Raw genomic sequence first — 23,882 nt, forward strand, 5'->3', positions numbered from 1 at the left:
TGGGAAAAAACTGCAGAGAGGAGTCAAAGATTTCAGCCAGTAGGAACAGCTGCAGCAGCAAAATCTGGGACCTTTGGTCATCCCCAGGTCTTGCTGCAGTTCCAGCTAGACTTTCTCCACTCGGAGCGGATTGGCTATTTGCTCCACCCCCCTTTCCTCCTCTCCCGCCACCAATTTCTTCACCTCAGCTCTATGTGTGCGCCTCTTACCCTGTCCCCCCATGCTCTCACCCCCTCATCCTACTTCTCTCCCTTTTTTCCACTGATCTGATCCCCTCATATTGAGGTGCCTCTGGCTCCCACTCAAATATTGTGGCAGTGACACCTTGATGCCATCACATCATTTGCTTTGCTGGTGTGTTGCAGGTGTCCTGCCACCCGCTATTTGCTGGATTAGAATGGAAGATCTTGGGGGCAGGGACCAGCCAAGTGGGGCTGCCGTCTGGGCTGACCCTTAGGCACTATTATAATAAACACAGTAATAAACAGAATTCAAAGTCTCCTGGCAGTTTTTAAAAAATTAGGATGACTTTGTCCCATCCTCTGTACAACCAAATAATTGCAAAATGCTTGTACTGTCTTTGAGCAAAGATTTGCAGGCAAAGAAATGATCTGCATGTGTATGTGAGAGAAACAAAAATCAGCCATAACATTCCCCAAATAAACTTCATATTTATTTTTTTTCTACATTGTGTATATACTGAAAAATAGAATAATTTTCAGGCAGCTTCCTTCTTTGGCAAAGCACAACTGTCTTTTTACTCATGCCCGGCATGATAACACATTTTCAGACTGTTATATTCACCTTAATTTCATTCAAGAATAATGCATTTCTTTAAAAAGCTACAATTGTATAGAAGTATCTGTTTGGCCACAAGTCTCTCTCTTTACAATAATTTTTTTTGTTGCTAACAGCAGTAATGTAGGATACAAGCAAAGCAAAAAAGAACCACAGGAACGATAATGGCTTGTGGGCTATGAACAGAAACTGGAGGGAAACGTAGAGTTAGTCCTAAGGCACGCCCAAGCACTTTGACAGACACATAACAATGGGAAGCTGCTGCGTGCTAGAATATGCGGAGCCTTGGATAGTATGGATGATGGAGATACCTAGGAGCATGCCACTAGTTGGGCACATCCTGCTTCCCGAAGGAACACTTCATTCACTTTTAGCCACCAACAGAGCGTGTACTGTTTTGACATCTGGTTGGTGACACCTGCTTTCAGAAACATTTTACTTTGTTTTTTCATTCCACACTGAGTTAGGAAAATATGGTTATTTTCGTGGAATTATTACAGAAAAATGGGTCTGGAAGGCACATCAGGAGGTTATCTAGTCTAATCCCCAGCTTGGGGCACGATCATCCCTGTCTGAACCAACCCAGACAAGCATTTGTCTAACTTACACTTTAAAACATCCAATGGCTCATCTGTTCCAGTGGGTAACCCCCATGAGCCAGAAAGTTCTTCCTAATATCTAACTTAAGTTTCCCATGTAGCAATTGCAAGTGTATTATTTCTTGATCACCAACCATATAATCTAGTTTGGTGTGCAGCTACCACAATGATAAACATCTTAAAACATTCAGGAGCGACAGGGCTTGCTTTAGGCAAAGGGCATATTCCTTACTTCACAATTACAGATATGAGACAACCCTGATGGGTTTGGAGAGGGCAGACGTAGCTTCTGGCTCTTATATGTTCCAAGATTACAGGTATCACATAATGATGCATTTTATATCTGACCACTAAGAAGGGAATGATTCAAATATGAAACAAGACTATGCAGCAAACATTTCTGTGCCAGCAACCTTCAGTGCTGTAGAAGGGGTTTCTGTCTGAGCAAGATTCTGCACTAAGTTCACTTTGCAAAGTTTACCAGAAGCCAGGCATTGTCATTGGAAAAATGATGTGTAGGTAGGGAGAATCTATAGGGGTGAAGCTAGCAGAAACTGGTCTTCTGTTAACATTTCCACCCCAAACAGCATGGGGGAGAAGAGGGTATAGGCACAGTAGAATGAAAAGGATGGAACAAAGCTTCTGCTCCACCTGATTCTCCAGGAATTTCTTTGTTACTCCAACAACTTTAACTGGCACTAGGTCAACTGAGCCATGACTGGCCAGCCGTCAGCCCTCCCGTCTCTATTCTGAGCTTGGCAGAGATCAGGTGGAGTGGAGAAAAAAAGCCCTATGAGACATAAGGAGTGTACAGGATCAGTGCAAGAGAACTATGTGAACTGTAAGATGCACATAAAACATTACAAACAAGCCAGGAAGACAAACCACCTCAAAATAAATAATTGTAAAAGCAACACCCAAGTATTGGTGGTATAAGTCACTTCTTAACAAGCATTAGGAGGAGTTTTTCTTCCTAATCTGTCACATGTTTTTATACCCTGAAAAACAAGAGCACTGAGGGCAGTTACAGGGAATTTCATCTGGTTTCTGAAAACAAAACTTAATCATATTGATACCAAGCTTATCTGAGAGCTAGGTTTAGAGGCAAAGAATTGAGGGGATTATGATGAGGTAGTTGTTGTTAGGGTGAAGGAAGGACAAAGACAGGATAAATACATCTGGATGCTAAACCAGTGTGCCTGGTGGTATTCAGAGGTGAAGAAAATAAATAACCAGTTTGTAATACTTTCACTTATGTTTTCCAAATACCTCTACATCATTTAGATTTGAAAAATACATACCGATCGTTACACTTCCACTGAGCTTTATCAACTACAACATGTCAGTTTTTTATCCCAGATAATTACTATCACAGCAGTCAATGTACATGCACCTTGATAAACTGAAGCTCAAGACATGACAGTATCCTGCAACATACTTCTCATGAATGTACAGTCACTGTCAAACATGCACTCATAGTTTCCTAGTTTCTAGGGTTGGAAGGTAACTGAGTAGATCATCAAGTCCGACCCCCTGCCATGGCAGGAAAGAGTACTGGGGTCAAATGACCCCAGCGAGGTGTACATCTAGCCTTCTCTTAAGACATGGCTAACTAAATGTTCAGTCAATTGGTGACTATTAACTCAGTAGTGGGCTTTTGTATTTATCAAAATATCATTTACTAATTTTTGAAAAAATCCATTGTCCAGGCCTGCTTATATGATCTATAAATGAAGGCTCTTTCTGAGCTCTAGAACGTTTCGCTTCAAGTTCTGAGACTTCAGTGCCTACACTCGGGTACTGAAATCCATATTTAGACACCTAAAAAAATAGGCTGATTTTCTCAAACAGTAACTTAGCTTGGAGTTTTAAAGTTGAACTCATGCTCTCAAGTATCAGGTGGTTTCAATATTATAAAACTAGTAAATATATTTCAATTAAAAATCAACCCTTCTCCTAAAAGTTTAACTTTCCCAGTGCTGAACCTGTATTGGCAGGATGAGAAAGAACTAAAATAATAACTTCAGCTGTCACAGGCAGCACCTATGCCCCGTCTCTGAATGGTTGAGGTTATCTGAACCACGGTTAGCTAGGTGAGTTTAGGGGAAACTAAAACCTGATTGTGTAAAACAAGACAGTGAAAAATAAATACTGTTACATTTGTTCTTGTAAGGCATCTGTTACCGCAAAGTAAAACTTGTCTAAAATTTATTTTACATGTGTCTAAATATAAAAAGTGAGTTTTTTTTTTAGGAGAAAAGAGAGAAATTGAGGTAGAGGGTGGGAAGGGTGAGGGGAAGATTGTCAGAAATACCATACTGGGCATGTCTACACATGTGCTTTACTGCACAATAGACTAATTTACTGTGCAGTAAAGCATCACCATCTATACATGTGGTAATTGAGCTGGTGTAGATTAATTTATAGTATTGCTGGATAGTTCCATCAGACACAAGTACTATCGAACCGCAGAGTAAATTACTGCACTTAAACCTATGTGTAGGTGACGTCAGAATCATTTACTCCAGCTCAAATTGCACTTAAGTTTAATTGGGTGCATTCGTTGCATATGTAGATGCACCCACTGTGTATTAACGTTCCCGTAGCGGAGCACTAGGGTGCTCGCTACTAGTAATGGCGATGCGGGCTTAGCTGTCTGTCAACAGGGCAGCACAGCTGGCGGTTGCCAGGGCGACAGATTAGGTCAGCTGACCAGGAGGGGACAGGGCTTGGCCTTTATAACCAGACAGGCCAAGACCAGACTTAGTTCTCCTCTGGCAGCCCAAGGAGCAGGAGCAGGAGCAGGAGCAGGAGCTCGAGCTCTGCTGCTGCACAGCAGAGCTGAGTGGACCAGAGTTAAGCAGAGCAGCCAGAGCGCTCCAGCATTCGTATAATGATGGGAGAGGGTGAAGAGAACCCTGGCAGAGAGGTGAGGGAGCGCCTAGGAGGCGCACGGTTTAGGTTATAGCTGGGCGGCTTCTTTTGGGTTGTAGCTGGTTGGCTCAGGGCTTTACGTTGCTAGTTTGTTATTGTTACACCGGAGGACCGGGTGAGGCTGTAGGGGAAGGAGGAGGCCTCATTAGGAGCTCCCCAATAAGGTGGGGATGCTCCCAGCATGGTAAAGAGTGCTGTGTTTTGGGGTGTCCTGACCCCAACCCCAGTGGGGGTGACTATCGGGATAATTAGCGCGGTAGAGAGCGCTGGATGTGGGGGTGGCTAGCGGGATAATTTCAGGGGCGCTACCCAAGAGTGTGGGGGTTCCTGGTGATCCCGGCCCTGCGGGGCAGTATTTTACGAGGCCCCAGAGAGGGTGAGGAGTGCAGGACAAGCCCCAGACAGGACAGGCCTCAGAGGGGGCACGAGATCCCAGTGAGGGGAACTTACTGTGGGAGGCGGTTGACGAAACCCCAGCAGGGTAGCACCCCGTGGGGAAGTGCGCAGTGACTGCAGAGAAGCCCAGTCGGGGTGAAAATGCGGGGAGTGCGGAGACACACCTTATGGGCTGGGGGGGGAGACCCGCAGTGACTGTGGTGAGACAGACCCTAGTGGGGAACTACCTATCTGGGAGAAGCCCCAGCCGGGGCAAACCTATTGGGAAGCCCAGCCAGGCGAGTGTATAGACAAGCCCAGAGGGGCGAGCTTAGCGAGAAACTTAAAGGAGCAAGCATAGTGAGCCAGCCTGAGTAAGCTAGCGAATACAAGGGAACCGGTAAGAGGGCGCTGGTTGCGTGACAAGCTCGGGAGCGCCAGTAAGGGCGCTGGTTGCGTGACAAGCCCAGGGGCGTTAGCCAGGACGCTGGTTGAGTGACAAGGCCAGAGCGCCTGCGGGAGGCACCAGTTGCGCGGCAAGCCCGAGAGCGCCAGTCAGGGCGCAGAGAGTAAACTGACCAGTCAACGTCCGGTACATCTGCGAGGCTTGGGGCGTGCTAAAGGGGAGGTTGGAGGCACGCGTAGCCCATAAGGCTGGGGCGCACCGGGTCACCCCTCATAGGATAGGGGCCAGGACGTACAGAGCACCGTGTCATAGGGAACAGTAAGACAGCCTCCCTTAAAAGATATATAACACCAAGACGTGGCGGGCGAGACTGAGGGTGCTAAACAGTTAACTTGGTACGGTAGGGGGTGCTAGGGAGATCACGGCCGCTCCTAGGGCCCGCTCCATGACAGTTCCATTTATAAATAGTTTGTAAAGGATAAAGAATAATGAACACTTTAAAGACATGGCTAACTAAATGTTCAGTCAATAGGTGACAATTAACCATCTCTAATACCTTCCATAGCTGTGACGATAACATCTGCTATACCTGGTTGTAACTTACTTATTGCTCCTTATTAATCGTCTATTAGCTCTTTGCAAACTATTCTGAAATGAAAACTGAACACACAGCTTGACCTGTAATTTTTCAAGATGGTTTGTTAATACAGCATGCCATCTCTTGGGAGCACCAACAGTGATAAGGGGCACTGCAGAACAAATTAATACTTGTGTTCTAAGAGAAGGAGAGAGCAAGCTGTTTCAGTCCGAGTTTACAAATAAAGTCAGCAAGAAAGATCAACTGAACTTCTGCTTTACTATAAAAGCTTTCTACTGTAGACCCAAGAAGAGTGTGTTCTGCCTGACCCCATATTTTCTGTGTCTACCCCACCAGAAAAAGGTAACCTCTCAGCATATCTTCCAGGCATCAGCCTCATCTGTGTCTCCCAAGCTATAACATGGTGGATTTGATTTCCTCAGGCCCTTTCCAAAGATTCTCGTGCGTCTGAGTTTTGAAGTTATGCTTGCTGAATTCCTCTGAGATTTCCAGGAAGGACTTTCCTTTTGTCTCAGGAAGGAAAAAGCCAACATAGAGAGCAGTGCAGACACAAACCATGAAGAATGGAAGGTAGCAGAAATGTGCAAGGCCTTCCTAAATGGAGAGAAAAATATTTAAAAGGGTTGGAAATGTACAAAAATATGAGCCCATGAACCACTAGAAATCCACTCCTACAGATAGTGGCAGCCATCATAAAATATTTCTGTGCTGACCTGAAGGATCTTATGTGCATGGATTACAGCAACTCAAGGGTAAAGTTTGGGAGACTTGGCTTGGTGAGGGGAGTATTACATGATTTCAGCTTTTCCTGCCTTTCTCACTACATATAACTCTACAGGAAAATGGGAAAACAACTGCTCTTGTTAGGATTCCCTGTAGGAAACACTGCAAGGGTGCTAGCTGTGAAGAGCTCACAGTATATTCAGTTCAATCCTTTCCCAGCAGGATTCACAAACGGGAATGTTGTGAGAGCTAAAAGGGACCTAGTAGCTTCCGTAGTCCCAACCATTCCAACCTGATGACAGAATGGGAATGGTGGCTGTCCGGCCTCAAAACTGTTCCAATCCCAGCCTCTTGTACTGTAGTATTCTCTATAGGGAACAGGTTGGACACTTGGCTACAAGACAGCTCACAGCTACTCTAGTTATAGCTTATAGCCAAACAGCTGCAGAACTGGCTATCCCGGTGAGATACTGCAGGCCTAGTCATTTCCACTAAGCATCAGTGTAGGTTGTAGCAGTACGAGAGCACTTGTTCATGGACTGAAAAACTGTAGATGTATATATAATCTTCCAAACTTACCACAATGAATGGAAAGGCCATTCCAGTCAGAAAGAGATTGAACCAGAGTAGAGAGCCACAGATCATGTAAGCAGCTGGGCGGGACATTTGATCAAAGATCTCGGTCGGCAAAATTCCTGTCACACCAGCTAGGAAAGGAATTTGCAAGAAAATTTATAACTTCATCAATAGAGGGTGGAAATGAACAGGACCTATGCTAACAGCCCAAAGAAGTGTGGGGTATACAAACAGGACAGGGACCATTTATAATGGATTTTTTTGTAAATTCTTACTAGTCAGCATAGCCAGAGCAAGTGCTAATGTGGCTTAAGTTGCAGCAGGAAGTTTTAGGTTAAATATGCATTCAGATGTGCGCACACATCCATAAAAATGGTTGGGTTCTGAGAAAATTACAAGTCAATCAGTTAAAATAAATAGGAAAAGTTTTACATATATATGCAAAGACATTACAAAATAACAGAGCTCAAGAACCTTTAAGACTGCAAACAGAAGGAATGAAGTATTAGGAACACTTGCTTAATGAACTGATTTGCACATCTAAGAGCTGTTGTCTATTGTCACAAATTAGACAAAATGTCACTCTTTTTGCTCTGAACCTATAAAGCAAAGGAACTTTTCTTTCAGGAGTGACCCAAGCTTTGTGTTTGTTTCTTGTTTTCTTTCAAACATGACCAGCCCAAAAAAGACAGCTGCACGAGGAGAGCAGGGGTGGGCAATTATTTTGGCTGGTGGGCCACTTAACAAGTTTTGGTAATCTGTGGAGGGCTACACACATAAAATCTTTCAAAAGATACCATTTAAACAAATTATAGCTAAAAGCAAATCATATATTCAAAATCAAACATCTACTATAACATATTTTAATTTTATTTCAAAAATATTTTTATCCTGATATATGTTTTTTTGAGTAGTGTACATAGAGATAATAGCTCAAATAAAATCTTACTTGTATATTGTGGGGGTCAGAGGGCATAGGTGGGGAGTGTGTGAGTGGTGGGGTATGTGTGGATGTGTGTGTGGGTGGGTGGGGAGAGTGTGCACATGGGTGTGCTGGGACTGCTTTGTGTTAGGTCCTGGGAGCTGGCTGGAGGTAGAGGGAGGGAGGGGGCTCATGCAGCAGAGCTTGCCTGAGTGATGTGGCGCAGGTGCAGTCTACTCCCCCAGATCTAGCCTGCGGATACCCTCACAGCACTCCACATGGAGCTGAGCCCTTCCCACTCCTGTCTGGGGCAGCCCATGCCACACTCCTGCCTACACCCACCCTGGCCCCAGCCCCAGCCCTAGCCCCGACTCTGACTTTGGCCAGCATATACAGCTTCCTGGCAAGGCTGCCTTCCACCCACTTGTCTGCCTGTAGATGGCTGCTCATGCCGGGTGAATAGAGTGGGTGGAAGGTGGCTGGGAGCTGAAGCTGAAGGCCATGTGCTGGGGCAGGAGCTGCCTGGCTTGAGATTCCCCTCCACTGCTTCCCCACCCTACCTGCTGCCCATAGCAGCACAGCTAGGACAGGAGGAGAAACCGCTGGATACTGGCAGCGGGGGTGTGGGGGAGGAAGCTGAGCAGTACCCAAGGAAGAGCTGGAGCCCTGTGTGCTGGGGCAAGAGCCACCTGGCTTCAACTCCCCTTGCCCCCACCGCTTCCCCACCCTATCTGTTGCCCATAGCAGCGCAGCAAGGACAGGAGGAGCCACTGGAGGTGGAGGGAACAAAGCAGTACCCAAGATGGCTGCAGCCACACCAGGAGCAGCCTTGCTAGAAAGTTGTGCACGCTGGTCAAAACTGGGACCAACCTGCAGGTGTGTGCAGAAGCATGGCACCAGCTGCCCCATGTGGGAGCAGATGGAGCTCAGCCCCCTTGAGGGCAGCCACAGGCCAGATTAAATCAATTGTGTGCCAGCCCGTGGGCCAGATCTACTGTATTTCATGGTGTATAAATTGAGGTTTGAAGCCCAATTTTTTACTCTTAAAATTCAACCACGACTTATACCCTATATTACCATCCCCTGCAAGTGGTGCAGGGCTAAGTGCTAGGTTGATGTAACTCAGGCAGTGCTGCTCACAGGGGATGGGGCAAAGCCCGGCTCCAACTTATATACCATGCCTAGAATCCTACCTTTCCTAACTTTTAAATGAGGGTTGACCTATACACCGTGTCAACATATACACTGTGAAATACAGTGATCATCAGTCGGTGGGCTGGATCTGGCCCACAAGCCGTATTTTACCTACCCCTGCTATAGAGAGCAGCACAGATTGCCCCTACATAGTTCTGAGACATAACCACAGTTGCGCGCAAGCACTGCAGCTGATGAAAATATAGGTAACTGTAGTGAAAAAATTAACATTTTTTGTATTATTCAACTGTCACCTGGTCAAATGCAATCTTCACTTCCAGCACCTTGCCAGCACTTGTCTTGGAGCCCTGCAGTTTCAAAACATCAGTGAAAACCCTCATGAAACTTACCTGGCCCAATTCCAAAGCTCAGGATATAGGCAAAAATGCAGACCATGCTGAGGTAGGGCATCCAGCTAATCTGACTCTACAGACATAGTGGAGAAGGAAATAAAAGTTAAGACACTTAGAGTTACTTGCTCTCATTTAATACCCCACCAGTATAAAAGGCAAAACAGACTCTACTTGACTTAAATAATGAAAAAGAATTTGTTACCTGCTGGGATAAAGCAACCATAAAAACGATGGCCCAGACTGCCATGAAGCTATATCCTCCCAGGATCAGCAACTTCCGGCCAGCATGCTCAATAATCATATTCTGCACAAAGCAACACAAGATGTTCAAAAGCTATTTATGCCTCTCTCCTCCAGCCCCTCCTTCCAAGGCACTGCTTAGTTAGGTGGCATTGATTGGGATTCAGGCAGGCTGGGTGATGAGGAAGTGTCAAGTGTGTGTCACAACTGCAATCTAAACCTGTCTCTAAAAAACCTTGTGTACTTGCTTGAGAAATATAAATGCCCTAGATTTTGTCGGAAATTGAAGGTAATTTGGGACTATAAAGTAGCAAGCCAAGGAGACAGTGCTTCTCTCTTGCTGTCTATTGTATGGGAAAAGAAACTGAATGAAACCTACATATTAGTATGAGTCTGAGTACCCTACGGGAATGCTTCAGTGACTGTAACAATAGGTTACCACAAGGTGGTGGTGTTTCAGAACATGAAACATTTTTGAATACCTAGTATGTCACCATGCTGCCTTATGAATGATATCACAGGTACAAAGACTACAGATCACAACTTTAAAATAAGAGCCAGCAACCCAACAGAACTGAACTGGAGGGCTTGAAATGCAGCCATCACCAGGACCTGGAAGGGAGAAGGAGGGGATTCTTTTCTATATAGACCGTATGTTTTCTCCAGTCACTGACTTTAAAAGTGCTATTCCAGATCAGCCAAAGGGTTTATCCACAGCAACTGCCAAGATACAAGAAAAATATACTCCCTTTTAAAATATTCAGACATTATACTATCTGGCCATGATCAGTGATTGATTAAATGACTAATGGATTGGTAATCTGCAAGGTAACCATCGGAATGAAAAGCACTTTAAGTAGGAAAATTGTTATTAGTTGGATGTTGTATGTCAGTGGAGTTTTCTTGTGTTAGTAAAATGCATCTATTTTGTGCATAGGTACTCACACAAGTAACAGCTGTGATGAGTTCGCAGCACCCAGTGCCAATGATGACATACTGGATTTTGTCATATGGAATTCCAGCCTCCCGGAACACATAGCCAGCATAAAAATACATCTGAGAAGGAAAGAGAGGAAGAGAAAAATGTAACAAAGGATACTGCAGAATTGCCAGCCAGTGCCTTTCCTGCTCCCTCAGATACAACTTTCTACTCTCCAGTTTGGGGTTACACATCCCCATAGAGAATTGGCTACTTTCCCGTAAAGCACTAAAAAAAGCGTCCATTTGCAGTCCATCCCCTAACACGTAGGAGTGTCTCAGCAACTGAGCACCTGGTATTTCATTCAGATATTGGTGCCAAAATGCTCTTTGAAAGAACTGGCATCAGGGGAGTCACAGTATTTCAACAGTGGAGCAAAGAGAAGTCCATTAACTATAGAGCTCTCCCCTGAATAAAATGACCAAGATAAGATAAGACTACTACTCAGAAGCAGTATAAGGCACTTCTTACTCCTCCAGACTGCTAAATGGAAACTTGTCAGTTAATGCATTTATATTTGCATTCTCTTGTTTCCTGCAGTTCATTAGGCATCTCTGGCTTATGTCTCCTCAACCATTCTTTTCCACCAAAGCCGGATGCTAAGCAATATGAGCAAGGACCTAGCTCTTGTACCCACCTCTCTTTATAATCCATCATTTTACATGTCTTAATTTAACTCCTCCACTGATTTCTCCCTCCCTGATACAGTCACACCTTTCTGTGGCAATTAGGAAGAACACTGTAAGTGAGGCAGGCTATTTTCCTTGTCCTGCTGAACATGGGCCAATCTGCCCAAGAAGTGACAAGGTGTGGCTTGCAGGTTGGTCTCATTTCTAGTACTGCTCGTGAAACAGTTCCCACAATGCTTACCGAGTCATTCCCACAAAGCTGCATGGCACTGCTTAGCACAATGATACTGATCAGCTGCCATCTGACAGCCGGATTCTGGAACAGCTCCCATGGCTTCTTTGCCCTCTGACCTTTGATGGCAGCCTGTTCTGCTAGTATCTCTTCTATCTCGCTACTCAGGTCATCACTGCCTCTCAGTTTCCGCAATGCTGGAAGAACAAAATGTGCCAAATTTAGCCTGGAGAAAAGGGGATTAAATAGGGACATGGCGGCAGTCTTCAAATATATGAAAGGCTACCATGAAGAGGGAGAACATCTCTCAAAAATGGCAACCCAAGTCTGCACACAAAAAAGTATGGATAAAAGTGTATCCTCATTTGCACGTACAATTACCAAACCAAACCAACAAGATAGCTGAAGTGCCAATGCAACCATGACTGCATGTATCTGCATGCATTCTGGGCATGTAAAAGTGTTTTTAAGAAATATTACCTTACCTGGTTAGCAATTAATACATCATAAGATAAATGCCGCAGACATTGCATTGGGCTAAAGTATTTGGTATTTATTAAAGGAAACTAGCAGTGCTATAGGACAGAATAAAACACATGGACTAAATATTCTGGAATTACCTCTTGCATCTTGTAAAAAATGTACAATCAAACTGACATCAGGTTGTCTGCACTGTCTGTAAATCTTGTCTTCTGAATGGGAGGTTGACATTGTCACTTTACACTCACCAGAGATGCAGGATTCCTTGTCCCCTCGGTCGATCAAGAGGTATCTTGGGCTTTCAGGGAGCCAGGGCAGAGTTACCATCTGGATCAGAGCAGGCACCACATTGCTAGCTAAAAGAAGAGGCCAGCTCTCCTCTCCTCCTAATAGTTCACTGGAGAAAAGTAAAATATAACAAAGAATAAAATAAATGGATAAAATATTTCATAAGACAATAGTCATTGAGTGAAATACAGCTTCTCATGTTGGTTGAGGAAACTGGTGGCAACATAACCCGCTGGGAAGAACTGGGTTTGAGAATCAGTGTGGTCTTGGATCAATGGTGATATCAATGATGGCATAAGTTACAAGTTGGGAGGGAGTGGCATGTACCTCTTATCACTTTGATATTCAGCAGGTATGAACAAGAAATACTTTGTATGTGGAAAAGGTGGGACTGTAGCAGGAAAAGCATTTAACACAAAGGTGTGAACTAAAACAACCTCTTCTCATAAGGTAACTTAACTTGCCTCCCCCTTGCGCTTATGATTTAAAGCCAAATTCAGGCCTACATAAGCAAGCCTGTCTGTCACTTAAGTAAATGTTATGGTTGGGGTTGGTCTACAAAGAATACCACACTGATGTAGGTCACACTTGTGTATGCCCACCAAATGCCAAATCAGTGAAAGCAGTGTTGCCATTTAGATCCACATTGTGTAACTAACCTATGTCAATATTGACCCCACTGCTGAATTCGCCACCTAAAAAAAAAAAGCACCATACCCACCCTGTTAATGTGCACATCTGAACAAGACAGAAAGAGGCTTAATGAAACAGAACCATGCCTGGTACCTATACATTACCTAATTCCAAAAACCTGTCCTAGCACCAACCCCAAGGCTGTAAATGATGCAGAAGTCAATGCCACTGCTCCTCTGATCTTCTTGGGAGCACTTTCCCCCAGGTACATGGGCTGAATGTTCATGCTCACACCTGGTGGACAACATAGACCAACACTGATTTTAGCTTATTTCCAAATGTCAAGAGAGAAAAAGAAAAATTAAAACAGCTCTGAGTGGAGTGAGTTAGCTATATCCCTTCTGCAGATTACACTATATGTGCTTACTTTGTTTACTGAGGCCCATAATATGTTTCACTTCCTTATACCTTACGTCGGTTTATGTAAATATATAGTTGAATATTGTAATCAAGTTCCTAAATAAAATGCATAGATAATTATTATTAAAGGTGCATTGATTTTTCACCCTTGGTGCTCATGAATTTTAGAGACGAAATAGCGGTGGCTAAAGTGAGGAAGCTCAACAGCTTACACTCGAGTTATGCAAAACTGTACATGCATGTATTTATATATTTGGCAACTACAAATTTTGTACATGCTGTATACTCTTTGCACATAGGCAGTGTCATGAGTCCGCACATACAAAAACTAGAAAGCAGGTCTACAAATCTGAATTTTTAATTTGTGCATATATAGATCATCAAATTGTTCAAGTGCATCAACTCTTCTATGGTCACAAAGTTTTCATTAACTAATTCAAGACTGGGAATATGTAAACCAGTTTTAATGGTAAACAGAGCAATAAAGAAGTGTCAAGTGCCACAACTTTTATCACTAAAATTTCCTTTTCTTGTGTCTGGGGTGGCCTATTCAGATATTGGATACAGTTACTGGCACAGAATGCTGCGTATTACATTTCAGAAACATATTGCTATATGGAACAAATATTGTTTGGCGATCTATGTTTATTTAGTTTCTTAATGGAAAACGGGCATGGAAAAACAGCTAGTCCAATCTGTTTTGGTGCCAAGGGTCTTAATTTTCAAAGCCAAACTCAAAATCAAGGACTGCAGACCTAGACAAGAGAGAGACTGGTGCCAGAATTTTTAATAACACAAACATTTATTTTTATAGTGCTCATCACTGTAGCATCCCCCAGTGAAACCATACCTGCATTGATTCCAGTAAAAAATCTGCTGAGCATGATCATTTCAAAAGATTTTGCCATTTGACTGAATCCTGACAAGATTGCAGCTATAATCACAAAAACATTGTTCACCAACAAGGATGTCTTCCTTCAGAGAGAATAAAAACACAATAAAAGGCTCAGATTGTATCAGGTCTAGTTATCAGATTCAGTGCTTATATCTAATGGGTCCAGTTTTCCAAACCCAAATGCTTATGTTAGGATGGGGCTTTCTATCTTAGAGCATTCCAGTTGGCACTTTGGGATCCAAACACTCATTTTAGATGCCCACTGACTTAATGTATTAATTATGAAACCTGGGTTTTGTGTTGGAAGGGTCTAACACAGCTAGAGTCCCATCCACTGGAAATGACAATAGCTGAGGATGGCTGTGGCGGGGCACCAGTGGGTTGCTTACCACTTAGGGATATTGCAAGTTCGGTGGGAGTTATTGACTGAGCAGCAGGGAAAGCCGTCCCCAGGAACCATTTTAAGGAGGAAGGCCGGTGTCAGAGCACTCCCAGTGCTCTGCCACTTGAAGAACTGGGCCAGGCAGCAGGCAGCAGTCAGGTGCAGCCCAGTCCTGACAAGTGGCCATCTTAAGCCTCAGGCCAGTAGGGCTGGGGGTAGCAGTTCCTGGCGCTGAGGAAGAAATATCTCCTGGTGGAGCTGCTGCTCCAGAGACAACACGGAGGTAAGGGCAGGAGCTATGGGGTGGCTTGGAAACTCCTGGTCCTGGGTATGAAACTGCACCTTGCCAGGGACAGGTGGTTTGGTGGGGCTCCTAGTGGCACAGGAGCCCTCAAGAAATGCCAGACCAATTTCTGCCTCAGTGAAAGGTGAGGAGGGGCACCTTAATAACCCCAGCACCCACTTTAGGGTGGGTAATGCAACATCAGAGGAGTTAGAGCCAGGCATACCCATGTGGGGGGACCTGAGCCTGGTGTGGTGCAACACCCTGCAGAGTGGGTAGTGGGGCCAGGCATGGCTGCAGCCACCTGAGCCCAGGGAGGTGTAAGACCCTGGGGAGCTGTGGGGCAGGCATGCTGAGCAGGGGCCCCTGAGCCTGTGGGGGTGTTCGACCCCTATTTTCAAGAAGGGGAGGAAGGAGGATCTGAGTAATTATAGGCCAGTCGTCTCACCTGCATCCTTGGAAAGGTCTTTGAAAATATTATGAAGGATCATATTTGTGGGAGTTCAGTGGGAAAAATAATGCAGTAGGGAAACCAGCACAGTTCTGTAGCAGGTAGATCATGCCTGACCAATCTGGTTTCATTTTATGACAGAGTCACAAAATGCTTAGAAGTAGAGGTGGATGTCATTTTCTCAGACTTTAGAAAGGCCTTCGATACGGTATCTCATCCTATTCTCATGAATAAATTAGGAGGCTGTGACATAGATGTTTACATGGTCCGGTGGGTGGCAAATTGGCTTAGCAGTCGCACCCAGTGAGTGGTAGTAGACGGGTTGGTATCAACCTGGAAGGAGGTGGGTAGTGGGGTCCTGCAGGGTTCAGTCCTTGGACTTGTACTCTTCAATATCTTCATCAGTGACTTGGATGTGGGTGTGAAGTGTACTCTGTCCAAGTTTGCGGACAATGCTAAATTGTGGGGTGAAATGCACACTCCAGAGGTTAGGGAATGATTGCAAGCAGACCTGGAAAGGTTAGAAAAGCCTAGGCAAGGGGTCAGACTTGATGATCTGTTGATGTCTCTTCCGACCCTAGCATCTATGAATCTATGTGCCTCAGGGGAGGCGACAATGCAGAGTTGGGTGCAGAGAGGCACCTGAAGGGCTGCATCTGAGTGACTGAACCAAATGAGGCCCTGTGAGTAGGGGGCCTGTGTTGAGGCCCTGTTAACTTGAGGGACTGAATTTGGTCCAGGTAAGCCTTCAGGCGCCTGAGTCCGCAGGTGGACCTGACATTGATTAGAGGGCGGCAGAGAAGCTGCGGAGAAATAAGGGGGCAAGTCAGCAGCCCCGTATGAAGAACACCTGGGGGATGTTATCCAGCTACAAGACACTGCGCAGACTCTGCCCCTATTTTGCGAACTGCCTGGTGCTCATTTGGATGAGGGCAGCAGGAGATGCTCGAAAGGCTGTATGCTTGCTGGCCTGGGAGCGAAGGGAACCAGGCCCAAGAACCTTTCGGGATATGGCAGGGTGAGTGTGGCCCTGGGGAAAAGGAGGGGCGGTACAAGTGAGGCCCAGCAAGGGCAGTATGAGAGAAGAGACCATGTGAGAGACAGTGGAATGTGAAGCCTCAGTGAGACAGAGGTGGTACGAGTGTGGCCTGTAACAGGCAGGTTGTGAGAGGCCTAATACTGTAATGAGTTGGGCCTGGCCTCAGGCTGGAGCTTTACACAGCTGTTAGAAACATCTGCGAGGCATGGGACACATAAGGGGAGGTAGGAGCGTGTGCTCAAGGCCCTAGACACCAGGACCCAGAAAGGACAGCCACCTGCCTAATTAAGATCTTAATTACTCAACAGCAAGGTGTGGCAGACAAGATAGGTGGGAGGCACACCCAGAGGCAGTGGGAGACCAGCACTGTGGCTGGTCGGGGAGCTCCCACATCGCCACAATGGCACAGCCACATTTAGGGAGGTAGGAGGGCCCCCATCACATTGATAATAGTGATTCCTATTGCCAACTGAGTTGAGAGTCATCTCCAACTATTTTCCATTGGTAGAAAGTACCATTCTAGGTTGGATTTTGAGAAGTGTCTGGTTACCATTTCAAGGCATGGGCCCTCTGGCCTCATGTAGCAATGAGAGATTAATTTGTTGTCTTTTGATTACAAGCGTCCTCTGTGATTTTCAGTCGCATTGGGTAACTGGGATTTGGACTCTTATTAGTTTCACACTCAAACATGCTAGTCATCAGATTAATGAAATCCACTCTAAAAAGCTCATGTTGGAGATACAAAGCCCTCTTACCTTCCCAGCTTGATTGCCATAGGTCCTGCAACAAGAGCTCCAGTGAGCCCCCCCAAAGGGTACACAGAGACAATAAAAGACCACAAAAGCAATATCATGTTGTTCTCGAGGGGTGCACCTGTGCGTTCCAACCATGTTTCATTCATAAACGTCTGAATGTACTGTAAATAAAGGACAAGGATGGTTTACTGAAGGGTTAAAGATGAAGAAAGCAAAAAGACCAAGGATTTTCCTCTTCTTAGTTAGGGCCTATGGTCCAAACAGGACCCTAAAGAGAAGGCTGAAAAAAAAGCATTTAGTTTTAAGATATCATTTTGATACTCCAGTAGAATTCTAGTTGTTGAGAAGCTGTATTAGAGAGATTATGTTTATGCACTGAAATCTTGTGTGTTTTAAAAAATATGTAGAGTTTTTAGGTTCTAACCTCTAATTCTAAATTTGATCCTAAAATCAGAGGCAAAGCTTGATTTTGAAAGTGTACAGCACTTGGATGCTGAATGCTCCCACGAACCAATTTTAACAAGAAGATGAGTATATAAGTCATTTTAATGTTATTTTTTCTCTGCCAGGTGCCTCAGAATCACACCTAGAACAGCTACTAGAGAGCCCCAGAGAACCTGGCCAATGGGAAAATGGGTCATCACCAATTACAGCAATTAATCAGGTTTTGCAAAGTCTTTTGAAAAATAATTAAGAAAAATGTGGCCACCTTATTTAAAAGAAAGGTCTTTTAAGTGTGGAAATATTCATGATTATATTTGTTAAAGGTATAACTGGCAGAAAAAGGTTTTGACTGGCAAATCTTGTGTCCTCAAGCCCTTTAGCAATAGCATGATGACACCCCTCAATTACCAATTATAAAAACATACACATCCAAGTCCTCACTATTCAGCCTCAGTATTAGCTGACTGAAGGTTTTTCTAAACCATATCCTGGTTTATCCTCATACTGGAGGTCACTGAACCTCTTTTAGGTATTACAAGTTTGGGGCGTCATAAGATTCACTATCTCCGGAGAAGGTTAGAGGCCAGCAGAAACTTACTGTAGTTGGAGCATTGATGATGGAGATGTTATAGCCATACTGGAAAGTCCCTCCGATCCCAGCAGCACATACTGTTAGAATTAGCACCCTGCTTTGAACCTGTAAAAGCCCCCAAACATAAAAGTATTAAAAGGGTGGAAAATGTAGATTATTTTCTTGCTTTCATTAAAATGATTCATTAGGAACTTGACCCAAAGCCACACTCTATTTGACAGGACTTGAATGGTAAGATGAAAAGGCCACAATGCTGGCTCTAAAATGGTAAGTTCCAAAAGATTAGATAAATGACACTAACTGATGTCAGGGATGTATCTGGTGGTGTGTTGGTTTGCGACAAAAAGAAATGCAAAACTAGAACTCTTTGTTCCAAAATGATACCTTTTTATGTTTTTGCAACTTCTTAGCTGATCTAACAAAAGGTATCATCTCTGAACTAACATTTTAAACTTTAAGGCGCCCTCTGCTGCCTAAAATATTACTGTACACAGTAGTTTAAAAATAAAAAATTGCAGGTAACAGAGTTCATTCAGGGCTGGTTTTGGATAACAGTCCTGGAAATGTCAGTGCTTTGGTATTTTATATGTATTTTTCTAAAAACTCAGTGCAATTTTCTATAAATATCACTGCACAGACTTGACAGCTATCACCAAGTCAAGTCAATCTTTTTTAGACACATGACAAATGCATTGTACAAGTGTTACCCAAATGTAAAGCTAACAATATTTGCCCAACATAAAACATCTACCTTGAACAGGGCTTCTTTATAGCCCTGAGGTTTGAACTCAAGCCCACTGAAATGTCACTGGATGCTATTTCTGCCATCTCTTCCTTTTTATTATGTGTATTTTTTTCTCCTCTTTAATTTGAGGGAGTCTTTCCCATACTCCTTCATAGGTCAGACATTGAATCAGATAGCTTCTCTGCTTCACTTTCTCCCTATACAGTGGAAGGTTTTCACTATATTTTGTGTTGTCCCATTTGATCAGTGATTTGTTTGGTGAGGGTTTGCCTTTATTTTACCTTTTTAATGTGGTGAGGCATGAGTTCATTTTGATCTTTTAAAAATTGGTACCCCCCCATTACTGCTATATTCTCTTTTTCAACTTCAATCCCGTGTCTTGATTAGTATTTATTGTTGAAAAGGACCACTTCATATGCTGTGGAGGTTGGTAGCATGGGATGTCTGTGTTCTGCTATGTAGCAGCAGTGTCTGATTCAGTGTTTGGTGGAGGAGGCAGGTGCTTTTCTAGCTGAGATGGCACAAGAAGCAGAAAGTTCATTTTTGTATGTCCATAAGCAAAGGGATTTGTCTTTTCTCCCCCTATCCGAAGTTGATCTGAGTTGATACGGCATGCTCCCACTACCCGCCACTGACACAACATTTGATACCAAACACATGTGGCCACAGCACAATGATTCTTCCATGACCTCAGAGAAATAGAGGTGTGGAAGGAGCCTCCACCCACCCCCCGGCACAGAGGCAGGGTCAAGTAAACCTAGAGCATCCCTGACAAACGCTTGTCCGACCTGCATTTAGAAACCGCCGGCCTGTGCCAGCAGTTCACTACCCCATATTACCTGCCTAGTGTCTGGCCTGAATTTCTCTGCAGAGCAAGCCTGCTTCATTTCTCCTCCCCTCCACGCACAGGGGGAACAGCCGGTTCCTGCCTCCTTTGCAACCCTCTCTTATGCCCTGCCCGACCTCGCGGCGCCGTTTCTCAAGCCGGTCTCATTCGTGCCGCCCTCCAGTCCCTCTGCTACCTGCTCCCAGGTGAGCTCTACCCCGGCGCCGTCTCCTCGCACCCCCAAAGGCCCCGCACTCCAGCTGAGGCCTCCCCTGGGCTGAACAAAAACCAACACCGGCGTCTCGCTCGTGCCATCCCGGCTTCCGCAGCGTTATCCCCGCCCTGCTGCGGGCTCACGTGCCCGGGGAGGGGGGCCCGGAGGCACGCTGTCCCCAGGCCCTTCTCCCCCCGGCCGATAGAGGGCGCGCGGCGGGCGGTCACCTGCCCCAGGAGGCCCTCGCGGCTCCGCTCCAGCTCGTCGTCCTCCTCCTCCCCGTCCATGCCGGCTCGCCGCCGGGGCGGGGCTCCTCGCGCCTCCTCCCCCCCGTGTCAGCCGAGCGGAGACATTGCGGACGAAGAGCTGTGGGCCTCGTACACGGTATCATGTGCGGCCCGGGAGCCTTCCCCGGCTTCTCGTCCCGGGCCGGCGCGGCTCCCGCCTCCGGCCCTGCTTGCCCCGTGCCCTTCACGCCGCGCGGAGGCGCTCTCCTGCACGTGCAAGGACAAGGGCGGGCTGTCCAGTGAGCCCTGCGGCAAACGAGTGTGTCTGGCCGGGGCCGGGGCCTGCGCGCAGGGCGGGGGGGAAAGCACGGTCGCCTCACGGGAATATTGCCCTGGGGCCCGCAGATGCTAATGCTTGGAAGGGACAAGTGTCACGGTCTGCTCTGGTAGTAGTCGGGAGTGACTTTCCGACATTACTTTGGTTAATCTTTCAAGCCCTGTTAACACCTTTCGCAGCGCTGAGTTGTTAATGTCCGCGTGGCAGTTTCCGAGTGCCCTTTGCTTTCTGGGAAGTGTGATCTGGGCCCCGCGGTCTTGAGTGCAGGGCACCGTCAGGAAAGTGAAGGCAAAATGAACTCCGTAGGCTAAAGGGGTGCGAAGCCATATATCCATCCGTTAAAGCAGCTTAAACCCTAATGTGGACGTTCCCAGTTGCAATGAGATTTGCCTTCAAGCTTGTCTACACAGCACTTTTGGATTAAGGTGAGGTGTGGATTTTAAAGGGGAATAGCTATTGTGGGGTAAGCCCCTTCAGAGAGAAACCCTTAGATAACTGAAATCAATCCATCCTCTTATAAGGCAATCAGGACTCACAGTAGAGATGATATATTTTATTAGACTAACAAAAGTTTTGCAAAAACATGTCTTTAATGGCAAGACTTAATTCAACAAGATTTTTGCAAAATCATATCTTTATCTAATAAAAGATATCATCTCTACTGCCAGTCCTGTTTGCCTTTTCCTCTAGACCAACAAGGCTGGATACCTGACCTCCTCTTATAAGGTTAGCTATAGCAATATATGGCTCAAGCGTTTCACTTCATCTGCTTATGGGTTTAACATGTTTTAATTAAATAGACGTGTTTAGACTGAAGTGATGAGCTTCTATAGAGCAGCCCCCACATATCTCCGCACAATGGTAAAATGCCTCTTATTTTCTGTCTACATTAATGTTGCCACCACTTCTTCCACAAATGAAATGATCATAAAGCTCACATTGAGGCAATATAGGGACAGCTTTACTTTTTGTTGCTCATTCCTCATTTAAATGCTAAAACAGAACATAAAACAGCACATTTGCTTTCATGTTCAAGTGAAAACTTCAGGTTGCTCCCCATGTAGCGGAAACGTCATTAGTGGGCTCTCAGTACACACACGTCATTGGAAAAATCTTTTGTTCCTTCAAGTACCTCCAAATCCAGTCCCAGTTTTGAAGTAATCTTTGTGGGAAAAGTCTGTCAGACTGTCAGCAGCTTTTATTGCCTTAATTCCTGATTATGCTACTCTTTGTCTATAGCAAAATTGTACACTCGGGAATAATGGACTGGAATTTGCTCTCAGTTACACCAGTGTTAATCTGTAGTAGGTTTGTTGACCTCAGTGCACCTATACCTTTCTCATCTTTGTTCCTTTTGATTTACAATCTCTTGCTGTCAGCCTTTCCCCATCAGTTTTTTTCCTTTACCCTCTTCTGGCATGTGATTTGTTGAGAAAGACTCTTTTGCACAGCATACAAAGAAACTACTGCAAGTGGAGACAGATCACTCAGCATCTGACCATTGCAATATACTGCATTTCTTCCTCAGCTGAGGGAAGGTGTTTATCTACCTTCAAGAGCCCATCAGAAAAGTTGCTGTCACTGCCAGAGAGGTGGCATGAAGCATTAACTCCTAACACAATAAATGCAACAACAAATAGTAGTGTCCCTTGGCTGGCTAAGGAGAAAACTACTAGCCAGTCCTTGTTTTGTGCGTCTTGGTGTCTATCTTGTCATGATTTGATCAATCAGTCAAATATTTCAAGTGCTGTGGCACTTAAAGACATTCCTATTCACATCAATCAGTAGCAATAGCAAAATTTAAAAAAATAAAAACGTACCAGTTTCTGCAGCTTGTTCATTCTTCCTTGATATGTTTGCTCTCAGTCTGTATCTGCCAAAAGTCTCTTGTACTCTGGGAAGAATTTTAAAGGTTTATTTTAAATCTCCAATGCAGGAATGCATGTATTCAGTCACCCATTATGTTCCATTATGGACACTTGACCTGGTAGGTGTCTTGCCAACAGATTTGTATTGCTCAAAAGAGGCCTGCATGATGACAGATGAGGGGAAATTTGGTTAGTATTGCGCACACTTGACCTGCATGCTGGTGTACACTTACATTGGCACCGGAGACTTTCCAGGATCTGTGGCTAACTCCCAATGAAATTAATGAAGCTTGAATTTGAAGTCAATGGAAGTGATTTTTTTGAGGATCTAACTAAGCCTTAAGTATATTTATCCTTATGTATATGTAGCAGGTGTCATTTGATTTGTCTTGCTTTATGTTTTCCAGTATGGGGACTAGAGCAAGGTAAAATAGCTATTTTATTTTTCTGTGCTTAGAGATATGAAGGGGGATCTTTGAGGAGTCCCCTATCTTGCATCTATAACTACATCCTTATCAGTGATAGGATCGGAACAATTCTAACTGCCTCCAAATCTTATGTTCTCTTTTTACAACTTGTCATATGGATTGGATATGGAATTAGTTTTAGAGCAGCATCTCCAATACTTCTACCTCTTTCTTAAGTGTTACTACTCTGATAATAATTGATCCTGTAAAAATTATGTGGTGGTGTTTCATGTGACTTTACTGTGAACTGTGCTTGTATTATATGAAAAACAATATTTGTTCTCTCTGTTAAAACTGCAAACTCCACTTGGGATCTGAAAGTTAAACTGACTTTAAGTATGTTGTTGCTTTCCTTCTAGAATCATTAGAAAAACAGGACAGGAAAGAACCTCAGGCGGTCATACGGACCCACCCACGCTGTGCTCAGGGCAGAATCATTCCTATCTAAACCCTTCCAAAAAGTGTTTGTCTAACCTGGTCCTACACTTCCGATGACGGAGATTCTACCACTTCTCTACGTAATTTGTTCCACTGCTTGACCATCCTCGTGGTTAAGAAGTTTTCCTAATATCTAACCTGAATCTCCTTAGTTTGCATTTTTTAAGCCTGATTATCTTGTCCTGTTCCCCTGTAGACACGGAGAAATGTGATTCTCTTTATAACAACCTATTTTTAGATTCAATCTTTTCCTCTCTAGATTAACAATTAATCTTCCAACCATTCCTCAGATGTAATATTTTCTACAGCTATAATTAGTTTTGTTGTTGTCTTCTGGATTTGTTCCAGTTTGGCCACCTTTTTATTAAAGTGTGATTACCAAATCTGGACACAGTACTCCGAGAGAGGCCTTACCAGTGCTGAATGGAAGCGCTGTGATGTTGTTTCTCTTAATACTCCCCTATGTGCTAGTAGCATTTTTATTTGTAAGCATATTGCACAGATTGAAGTTTAGTTTTGTGATCCAGCATAAATCACATT

At 44.5% G+C, this 23,882-nt stretch overlaps 1 protein-coding gene across 4 annotated transcripts; it reads right to left on the reverse strand.

Moving 5' to 3' along the window:
• Positions 1–658: 658 nt before the first annotated feature.
• LOC149857672 (solute carrier family 2, facilitated glucose transporter member 11-like) lies at positions 659–22,784 on the reverse strand. Of its 4 annotated transcripts, none has more exons than XM_090063140.1 (12): positions 22,390–22,784; positions 18,227–18,325; positions 17,185–17,345; positions 14,230–14,354; positions 13,124–13,253; positions 12,287–12,435; positions 11,568–11,755; positions 10,664–10,774; positions 9,681–9,782; positions 9,476–9,551; positions 7,013–7,140; positions 659–6,304 (listed from the first exon to the last, which is right to left on the reverse strand). In XM_090063140.1, exons 1-12 carry the CDS (start codon positions 22,408–22,410, stop codon positions 6,104–6,106), a joined length of 1,491 nt encoding a protein of 496 aa, XP_089919266.1. In that variant the 5' UTR covers positions 22,411–22,784; the 3' UTR covers positions 659–6,103. The 4 variants fall into 4 exon arrangements, with proteins under 4 accessions (XP_089919266.1, XP_089919267.1, XP_089919264.1 ...); XM_090063141.1 differs by lacking the exon at positions 22,390–22,784 and adding an exon at positions 20,233–22,355 and having other exon boundaries at positions 659–2,187; XM_090063138.1 differs by lacking the exon at positions 22,390–22,784 and adding an exon at positions 20,233–22,354.
• Between the last annotated feature and the right edge of the window lie 1,098 nt (positions 22,785–23,882).

Source organism: Crocodylus siamensis, chromosome 9, assembly GCF_052110815.1.
Source record: "Crocodylus siamensis isolate JL-2025a chromosome 9, ASM5211081v1, whole genome shotgun sequence".
NCBI classification, from domain to species: domain Eukaryota; kingdom Metazoa; phylum Chordata; order Crocodylia; family Crocodylidae; genus Crocodylus; species Crocodylus siamensis.